The sequence below is a fragment of the Lagopus muta genome, chromosome 5 (assembly GCF_023343835.1).
Source record: "Lagopus muta isolate bLagMut1 chromosome 5, bLagMut1 primary, whole genome shotgun sequence".
Classification (NCBI taxonomy): Eukaryota; Metazoa; Chordata; class Aves; order Galliformes; family Phasianidae; genus Lagopus; species Lagopus muta.
In genome coordinates this window covers 4863707-4873485 of record NC_064437.1, presented here as the reverse complement: position 1 = coordinate 4873485, position 9779 = coordinate 4863707, and the positions used below count along the sequence as shown (strand labels likewise).

The window sequence follows — 9779 nt, the reverse complement described above, 5'->3', positions numbered from 1 at the left end:
GGCGCACGGAGCTTTCGCATCGCTTTATTCCGGCGGAATCAGCCGGGAGACCGAACGCCACGTACGGCACCGGGCGCAGCCCCCGCGCCCACAGCAGCTCGTAGTTCCTGCAGGGCTTCTTGTGCACAAACGCGTCCCATTCTTCAGTGAAAAAATAAAGCTACTGGTGGAGAAACAGCACGACCTGGAAGAGAGAAGCAGCTCCTGTGAGCTCACGGCTCCTCAGAGGCGCTGGGCATGCATGATTAGGGCTGTTCGGCCTGACTCGTTATTTAATAACTTGTTGTCTTTGTTTCTCAGTCTTTTACATTTTCATAGCCATCATTTAGAATTCCAGCTGGCAGAACAGTAATAAATGCTATTTATACGCAGACCCCATTTGGTGGAGTTCATGTGTTCAACCCTCAACCATGGTAGCAAGGGAGATGTTTCAAGACCTGTGTTCCCTAATGACAGGATTACATTTTTAGATGCTTAAGTAAGAAATCTATGATCTTACCTTATTTACTTAATTTTTGTTATCAGCGTTGTTCCATTGTGAGCAGGGATAATAGGTGCAGGAAAATCCACTTCAGGGGCATCAAAAAAGTATGCCTAAGTTATTGCAAAGCAGAAAAAAAAAGACCATTTAGGAAGAAACAAATGGTTCTGCCTCATCAGCCCCCATTCACTCTTGCCATATCCATTGTCCATGAGCTGCAAGCACAGCACTGAAACAAGAAGTCTGAATCTTTTAGTTCTAAGAGCTTTCATCAGATTAGATATGGTCAGTTAAAATGAGACTCTAAATTGGATTTTACAGTATAACAGACAACAGTTCAGATGTTTGAATTGTCCAATACCAGAGAGGACAGCAGAAATTTACTCAACTGACTGCTGATTAACTGATGAAGCTCCACGCAGCCTACAGTAACAGTAGCTCCCACTGTCATCAGAATTGCATTTGACCCTCTATCTGCATGCTGAGCAAATCTATTTAGACAAGAGGCTGAAGTGGGGGGGGTCAGAACTGAAGCCTGTATGGTATAATTCCACTCAGTGCAATTAAAAAACAAAAAAAATTAATTTATTATTGTTATAGATTTCAGTAGCATTAAAGCCTTCTGATTTCATAATGTGGATTTACTAATCTCTAGCAAGTTTATGCTTTCATATATAGAACTCAGAAGCATGCACTATATACTGAATTCAATAATTTTATATGATTAACTGAGCATAGTACTTGTTGGAATAATCTGTGACTAGATTACAAGGATTAATGTTGAACAGCGAATTAATTCCAGATAAAAATACTGTTTTCTGGGTAATTTTGTGCTAAATATTCATTATTGAGTTTGCTACTTGCATTGTCAAAGTCCAATTGGCATTAAGTTCTGCTATTTGAAATACTTAAAGGGTGTTTTTTCACAAGCACTTCTTGTTTCTTGATTTAGAAAGATTTCCCAGCAGCATCCTTCCCTGTATTACACCATGCTGCAAGCCCCAGGTAAGTAACAGAGGCAGGTGGAAGAATAAAGAAATAAGAGTCCTCTACCAAGCAGCCAACAGACAGCAGGGCGTGGAGCAGCACGATGGTCCCCACGGTCGCCAGCGCAATCCTCCGGTTGTCATCTCTGACAGCAGGCCAGAAGGTCATCACCAAAACAGAGCCCGAAAGGCACAGGGAGAAAATCATCAGGACCCAGCGCACCACTTTTTGGGGAATAATCCATAAGATCTGTCAGGAAGGAAAATGATTGTCAGAGAGACTGTGTGAAACTGGGATTCGTTTATTTCATGCATCGTGTTCTCTGACATTTCATCACCTCCAGCCGATTTGCTCTCTAATTATCCCATGCCTCATTTGAAGAAAGGACAACAGCAGCCACAGCAACAAGGAGCTGCTGCCCATGACAAGTTCACGTTTCCTAAGTTCTGGGCACCCCCTCCATGGCCTCCCCATCATCAGAGCGGCCCAGGATGGTGCTGGCCAAGGAAGCTTTGTCCTCAGAGCCCGTGCATCAGCACTGCCCTCAACACATCCATCCACACGTGCAGCCTGGGAGGACACATCCCAATCCCCAACCTTGCCAGCAGCCTTCAGGCCATACGTACCGCTGTGGGAATATAGACGAAGAGGGAGTAGCCATATACACACACTATCTCCAGGAAAGAGTAGGAGACAATGTTCATAACTTTACTGTTCCTCCACATCAGGAATCCCCAGAGAGCGAGGGGAACAAGCCAAGCGTATGCATAAATCGTTGTTGCTGCTATGGAGACTGTAAATATATCAGAAGATTTAAGGTTCTATTAGAATACCAGCCAGAATCGAATGTATGGAAGCATTAAGCCTGAAAACTAGAGTTTCCTTTGAAATTACTTTCAAAATGTAAAGCATTCATTATTCATAAATTGAGAATTTTGCATTTATGTCCACTTTACTCCCAGTACTTTCACCAGCATTTCAAGTTAATTACAAAGTAAAGACTCCAGAAATGATTACTTTGCTGCTTTCAATTTATTCCACTTGAGTATGAAATGCTGTCGTTTTCAGTGTGAAGAGAGCCATGCAGAACAGAAAAAATTAAAAATAAATTTAAAAAAGAAGTTCAGCTTCAGATATTGAAAAAAAATAACATTTGAGAATAGACATGACTGTCAAATCCAAAACTATTTGAGCGACTTCAAGCCCACTTTCAGTGCTTGCTTTGCCATCTCTTAAAAATTTACAGAGAGCAATCAAACAAGACTGCTAAATAAAAGCTACAGCCTGTTTTTGTGTTACTGCACTAGCACATTAAAAACAGACAACAACAACAACACACCCTCAAGACCATACTGTCTACTTACAAACCTTTTCTGAACTCAGGCACGTAGTGGTATGTCGGCCTGCCCAGGTGGATGAAGAAATTTGAGAGATTGCCACTAACAGCAATGGCAAAGACAAGTGTAGCACATATCCAAAAGGGACCTTAAAAGGAAACACAATTTCAGTAACAGCTCCTCTGCTCTTGTAAGTTTTTTTAGCAAGAGCAAGTAGAAGAATGCAAACTCAAAACATTTAGCACAGAAGGGAACTTATCACACCTCATACCTACCATAGAGGTCGGGATTGCTGCGGACATACAGCCTTACAAAGTTCCTTCCTGGCACTGGGAAAACCGAACCCTTGATTCTGTCCAGGACCTATGAGAACACACAGTTTTGTCTGACCAAAAATGACAAAAGGAAAGATTCTTCATGCCTGGATAAGACATGGCTCAAACGAGTTCTCCTTGAGAGTGGAGTGTTAACCTGATAGGTGTCCACATCGAAGAACGTCTGGTAGTACTCAAACGTCCAGAAAGGGGCACTTTTCTTCTGCCCTGCAAGCAGCTGTATGGTGGGAAAAGCAACACGGAAAACATTACAAGCATGCCATTTGTAAATCACTGGCTCATTTACACAATAGTTAAAACACTTCTCTTCCCAAGCAGAAAACAAAATTAACCAGGGAAGTACCTATTAGTGCTTTCTATGAACTACTTAACAGTTTTCCTTTCCTCCTCCAACATTTGTTAGCAGCAGCTAGTGATCTCCCTGCAAGCAGAACAGTGGTCTGGTGTTCTAAAGAGCAGCGAGATGCCACCTTTCAACACATTATTTATAACGTTTTCGTGTGTACCACAAGCTCCTTTGTGCTGACTGACAGCTGCATCAGCAGAGCCCTCAGACAGACCCTGGGCATTTCAAAGCTTCCTGTTTTCCTGCCAGAGGCACCACATCACAGCAAAACTGGCAGAAACAAACACAGCGTTGCGACAGCAGAGAAGCCAAGTTTTAAAGCACTCAGCATTCATCCCTGCTGTCCTCTAGGAATACCTCAGTGTTGTCAGCACCACCTGTGTGTGCTGAGGGGGCCCTGCTGACGGGGAGTATTACCTCTGTTTTATCCGAGTCGTCGGTCCCCAGCAGTTCATCGTCCTCCTCCCTCCCCGGCTCCTGCCGACGGCTGTGCTGATTCTTATGGGCTTCTGCCGGCTCATCGATGCTTATCGTGGTGGCATCGGGATTTGCTGCAAGCAAATGAGCTGCATCGTCAAATTCTGCAAATAAGCACGTTACAAGAAATGATGATTAGATTACATTCAGATCCCCGCACTACCCGAGAAAGGATGCATCAATAACTCAGACACCTGAAGCACAACCAAGTGTTTCTCAAAACCCAAACCGACACATTCCAAACGCTTATTTAACGAAGCGTTCGCCCTCCTCTCCCACTGATCCGGTGTAACAGACCCGTACCAGGGAGCTGGAACGCAAAGCACGGAGCAGTCACACCTCTGACAGCCGCCCAGCCTCACCTCGGAACTTCAAGTCGTCCACCGCCGCCATCCGCCCGCTCGGGCCGAGGAGCAGCTGCCGATGCCCGCACCCTCCTGGAAGCACAAGGCCCCGCCGGGCCGCTCAGCACCGCCGGGCACACGCAGCACCGCTGGCCGGGCCGCCGGCGCTGCCCCCGGTGTCACTTCTGCGGGCAGTGCTGACGGAGGCCACCGACCGGCCGCCCCGCCTCCCCCCCAGGCCGCCCGCCTCACCCGCTTCCCCAGGGAGCGCCGCACCGCCCTACCCAGCCCCGCACCTTTGCTCTCCAACCCCTTGCCCAACCGCGGCCTTCGTCACCCTTAAAGACGCGGCAGGAACTGCGCCGCGACAGCCAATCGGCAGCTCCGCTGCTCGCTTCTCCCGCCCACCCGGCGGGCTAGAAAAGAACCCATTGGCGTAAAGCTCCGCGCCGGCCAATCGGAGGCGCTTCCTCTTCCGCTACTGCCCGCCCCCATAAAGGGACCGCGGCCCCAATCACGGGCTGCCCGCCCCTCTGGCTGCGCGCGCCCCGGCGCTCTGAGCGCTGCAGGGACTGTGCCAGGAAAGGGTTAAGGGCTGCGGCGTCTGTGTAGTAAGTGCGTACGTACCTGCGCGTATAGCTTACGGAGCTACGAGAACGTAGATGTACGTTTCAGTGCGCCATATAAAAATAAACATGACATACATACACGTGCGTGCATGTATAATTTGTACATACTTCGTACGTATGATCCAATTCTTACTTTTAACCGGGGAAAGCACCCCGCTTCATTAATGATGTACACATCTGTGAGCTGCACCAGGAACCTCTGCCTTGCTGCCTTGCTGTGAATGGGGGCAGTGCAGCTGCGGGCTCCTCGCTCAGGCAGGCGCTGGAGCCCACTTAAAAGTGAAGAACAGTTCGAGACGAGGCAGAAATTCAGCCAAACACTAGAAATTTCTCCCCGCCCCCTTTCCCACCTCACTACCTTTGCCCTCGCTGTCACGCTTTGGTCACTTTGAAGCAGCCAGACCTCAGGCACGATGTTCAGCATCAGGGTGCTACTACAGAAACTCCTGATTCTTTTGCAGGTTACTCTGTCTGTTGTTGTTGGTAAAACCACGATGATCCTGTTCCCCGACACCATGAAAAGATACATCCTAAAGCTGGGAGAAAAGAGCAGAATGAATCAGAACCCAAAGTTCAGCTACGAAAACTGGGGTCCGACTTTTTTCAGCTTCCAGTATTTGCTCTTTGTGCTGAAAGTGAAGTGGAGGAGGCTGGAGGACGAAGCCTACGAGGGACACCCTGCTCCCAACACACCGGTGGTGGCTCTAAATGGGGAGATCCGGCAGCTCTTGAGTTTCATGCGAGGTCAGTACATCACCCTTGTACCGGTTTGGGGTTGTTAGAAGGATATATGAGGACAAGAGGCTGCCGAGGGGTCGGGGACAAGCAGTGCATTTCTGCCTTCAAATGAATGCTGTTACCTTGGGCTGCTGTGCCGTGCACTCTCAGCTCTCTGCCTCTTCATCCCTTGAAGTAACCAGCTCATTGTCCCACATACAATATCCCTGCACGCCAGTGAGCTCATAGAGATCTTGCAAAAGCCTGTCCCTTCCTAGAAATCCTGAAAGCCAAGATAATTGTTTCTCTTCAGAAGATAAGACCCAGAATCAGAACCATATGCAGTGAGTCACGACCGTTGGCTGGCATTGCCTGCACATAAGGAAAGTCCCAGAAGCCAGGCTAAAGCCTAGAAAGCACAGGGTGTTTTTGCAGATTTAAAGGAGCTAGAAATTAAGCAGAAGTTGCTTTGTACTTTGTCCTCTGCCTCCCACTGAAATCTCTGTAGAACGTGGAATTAATCATTAAGCTGCAGTCTCTGTCTCCATGGGAGGGATTAAATCCTTCTCCAGCTCTGCTTTTCTAATTTATATGTGTATATATAAAGACAGAGAAATAAAACAGAGTTGCAAGATAGAAATAGCAGTACATACACAGTACCTACAGGAAGGCACCCTGTTTTTTAGCTTCTTTAAGATGCAAATCTATGCTAGCAGCAGCTTGTGAAGCTAAACTCAGCCAGAAGGAACATCTTGAATGCACTTGAGATAATCTAGCATGACCACAGACTAAAAATCCTGCAAGTTTTCTTAAACTGAACCCTGCAATCAATTGAACAGATGCTAGCAAATGTGGGTACGCATGTGCTAATTTGTAAGCAACTGCATAGATACTTCTGCCCCAGGCTTGGGTAGCATTAGTTTGATAAATATATAAGCCAAGTTCTGTTTGGACAGGAAATTGCAGAAATACATTGAAAGCATGCAAGCCTGTGATGCATGACTGAGAGGGCTGCAGCTTTCACTCAGCTGAGCTACAAATGACACCACAAAAAAAATGTCCGGAAGGTTCATTAAAAGAATTCATAATTTGTGCTTAGACATCCATCTCTGAATCAGTGTCCTTCAGGAAACTTCCCAGAACGATCACAGGTAATACTTTTTAAAATTCCTTCACATGAAGGATGTCAAGGAGGCTGTGAGGTGCCACATCCTGTACATCCACTTTTGATCCCTAAGCCGGAATGCTGGTAGCTTGAGAAACGGTTCTTGTGACGATAACACAAGGGAAGACATCTGTCTATAGGGTACATTCTGCCTTTGCCAGGTGTTACACAGGAAAGGATGCTCCCTGGTTAAGCTCACTGTTGGATGGAACCTGCACCAGTCAGCTCCAGCCTATGAAAAGCAAGCATCCTTATGCTTGTTTTGTAGAGAAACCTGGTGATACAGATGTTCTGCTATCAGTTTCAATGTCCTAGGAAGAAAGTTACGTGACAAGTGATTTAGTCACACAGGAAACACTGTGGCAGAGGCTCAACTCAGTGTATTAATTTAGTTCTGTCCTTCCTCCCTCCATCAATGTAACCACAAAGTGTCCTATGATTTTCTTCCAGATAACCGACCTTTAATCCTCAATTTTGGAAGCTGCACCTGACCTTCATTTATGTTACACTTTCATGAGTTCAACAAACTCGTCAAAGATTTCAGCTCTGTAGCAGATTTCCTTATCATCTACATTGAAGAAGCTCACGCAGTAGGTACAGTACAAATAATCACATCAGCACCTACCAAAACTTTTGATATATAACATTCCCTTTAGGAAGAAAAGTAATTTAGCAGAGCAGGGAACTGCAAACAATCAAGAATCAATGACGGTAACATTGAACCTAGGCAGCAATTTTTGCCCTTGATTCCCCAAGGACTTCACTCACACATCTGACTCGAGGCGCTGCCGCTGAAGACACTCATCTCTGTGAAGCAAAGCACACAGTTAAAGCTGTGCAAAACTTCCTCCTGGTCTTAGTACAGCTCCTCTGGGGAAAAATAGAGCATACACGTATTTATCTACACTGAGCTAAGACACTGGCAGAGATTTTTAGCCCGTGATTGAGGTGGTTTTCTAAAACATAACTTTTTTAACAACACGTTATTTACAGTAGTTGAGATGCAGACTCCAGTCATTAAAATGGTTTACATGTTTCTCCTTTCCTAGGAACTTGTATGCAAATGTGTATCTGAATATTTCTGAAGGAGGAGGATGTGCCTTCTACCCAGTGTATTTATCCCAGATTGGAGTTGGTTTTTTTATAGGCTTAAATGGTAGAGTCAAGCTGAATGAATGGTGCTATTGCTGAAACTGTGCTAAGTGAGCAGGGAGCAGCTAATATCATGACTTCTTATTTAAAAACCCCCTTCTCTGCAGCACTAATTTTGGCAAACTTTATCCAGGTGGGCTGTAGCTCCCATACCTGGTATCCTTCTGGGCTTAGGTGGGAAAATTTCAGCTAAAATACACCTGGTGTTTCTGAATCCAGGACAAATGGGAATACTGTTTGTTCAGAGTAAAGAAACTTGGGATCATTTATTTTCAAAGCTGTACCATTCTCACGCTCTAAGAAGGACTTCTCATTTCATAGCAAATTTTGTTGTCAGGAGTAAACTGCAATACATGACACAGTACATCTCTACCCCAACACCTGAACTGCACTGCTGAATACCTTTCTCATTTGCTTTAGATGGATGGGCCTTCAAAAACAATGCTGTTATTAAAAATCACAGAAGCCTTGAGGATCGAAAAACTGCAGCACAATTTCTTCAGCAAAAGAATCCCTTATGTCCAGTGGTTTTAGACACAATGGAAAACCTGAGCAGTTCAAAATATGCAGCACTGCCAGAAAGACTGTATGTACTTCAAGCAGGGAATGTTATCTACAAGGTAAAAACCACCAACGATAACGAGCACAACATACTGAGATCCTCAACTGTTAAAATAAGAATGTCTTACATTCTATTCAGCAGTCAGTATTTCACTCTGTTTCATAGCTAGTCGTTTCACAATTCATTGTAACCATAGTGGAAAAAAAGGACTTGCAGCAAAACCAGTCTGGGCCTTCACAATGTACATATTTAATGTACACCTCAGTCCTGCTCAAATATTTATCTTGTGGCTTATTAGAAAACCTAGCTACATCTAAATGCAAGATCCAGGCACACTCCCCAGCTCCAGGAGCCAGACACGGGCCCTGTCCCAGTTACACAGCAGGGTGTGACTTGTGCACACACCATCTCCTGCACAACGGCTGCCAAGCAAAGGAAGCCCAAGCACAGCCACCCGCCTTAAGCACTGAGCTATAAAGACTTCTGCTCTGTGTGTTTGAGCTTCACTGTATAACTTCATTGCCTTTGCAGGGAGGAGTGGGGCCTTGGAATTACCACCCCCAGGAAATACGCACCATCCTGGAAAAACTGAAATAGAAAAAGAAGAGGACATCAGAGCAAAGACTATCTGGATGTAAAAGCTCAATGGATCAGTTTCCATAGACCTAAGAGTTAAAAACCCAAAATCTCAAGATACTAGAAACAACTAGAAAGAGAATAATGTACGTGCATTTGAAGACCATCTGTAACGTGGTTCATCATCGTGTGTCTGGAGATGTTCAGGTCTGTCACAGCTGCTGCGCTTACGTCCATCTTCCTGCGCCACTGGAATCCATTGAGCTGTTATGTCTGGATACCAGCACCCACATTCCTACGGTGCAGGACAAGCCTTAGGGGTGGTGCCATTTGCAAGAGCCCATTTCATGCAAAACAACTGATTTCACATTAGTAAGTTTCTCTCTCTCTTGTATACACACCATTTTTCTAAACATTCAGTTTCACTCACTTTAGAAGGCTTCTGAATGAGACAATCTCTTGACATTTGTTTCTATAATATTTGTTATGACGGTCACAGCATAAAGCACAGACAGCTGTGACCTGATTTTATAAAATATTTTTAGAAGCAAAGGATTGGTCTCAATCATGGAAACAAATAAACAAACAAACCTTTCAGACCACCATGGTTCTCGCTCGTTTTTTTCCTCCTGGTTATTTACAAGCACTAGTAGCTTCCATTCATCCTATTA

General features: G+C 45.2%; 2 protein-coding genes across 6 annotated transcripts; one reads left to right on the top strand and one right to left on the bottom strand.

The window, feature by feature from the left end:
* Nucleotides 1-8: 8 nt before the first annotated feature.
* YIPF1 (Yip1 domain family member 1) lies at nt 9-4720 on the bottom strand. Of its 4 annotated transcripts, none has more exons than XM_048944482.1 (10): nt 4604-4720; nt 4326-4400; nt 3904-4037; nt 3277-3357; nt 3081-3168; nt 2837-2953; nt 2095-2261; nt 1535-1717; nt 500-594; nt 9-184 (listed from the first exon to the last, which is right to left on the bottom strand). In XM_048944482.1, the coding sequence occupies exons 2-9, from the start codon at nt 4354-4356 to the stop codon at nt 505-507; spliced, it is 891 nt and encodes a 296-aa protein (XP_048800439.1). In that variant the 5' UTR covers nt 4357-4400; nt 4604-4720; the 3' UTR covers nt 9-184; nt 500-504. The 4 variants fall into 4 exon arrangements, with proteins under 4 accessions (XP_048800439.1, XP_048800436.1, XP_048800437.1 ...); XM_048944479.1 differs by having other exon boundaries at nt 3904-4067; nt 4604-4719; XM_048944480.1 differs by having other exon boundaries at nt 3904-4067; nt 4560-4604.
* Nucleotides 4721-5286: 566 nt separating this feature from the next.
* On the top strand, nt 5287-9710 carry DIO1 (iodothyronine deiodinase 1). 2 transcript variants are annotated; one of them, XM_048944484.1, is made up of 4 exons: nt 5294-5680; nt 7269-7412; nt 8391-8590; nt 9064-9710. In XM_048944484.1, exons 1-4 carry the CDS (start codon nt 5350-5352, stop codon nt 9127-9129), a joined length of 741 nt encoding a protein of 246 aa, XP_048800441.1. In that variant the 5' UTR covers nt 5294-5349; the 3' UTR covers nt 9130-9710. The 2 variants fall into 2 exon arrangements, with proteins under 2 accessions (XP_048800442.1, XP_048800441.1); XM_048944485.1 differs by lacking the exon at nt 8391-8590 and having other exon boundaries at nt 5287-5680.
* Nucleotides 9711-9779: the final 69 nt, after the last annotated feature.

Coding starts and splice junctions, on each gene's coding strand:
- YIPF1 (XM_048944479.1), bottom strand. CDS start 4,356: ATGGCGGCGGTGGACGACTTGAAGTTCCGAG. Junction 3,169..3,276: donor TCGATGTGGACACCTATCAG/GTTAACACTCCA, acceptor GTGTTCTCATAG/GTCCTGGACAGAATCAAGGG. Junction 595..1,534: donor TGCTGTCTGTTGGCTGCTTG/GTAGAGGACTCT, acceptor GCAATAACTTAG/GCATACTTTTTTGATGCCCC.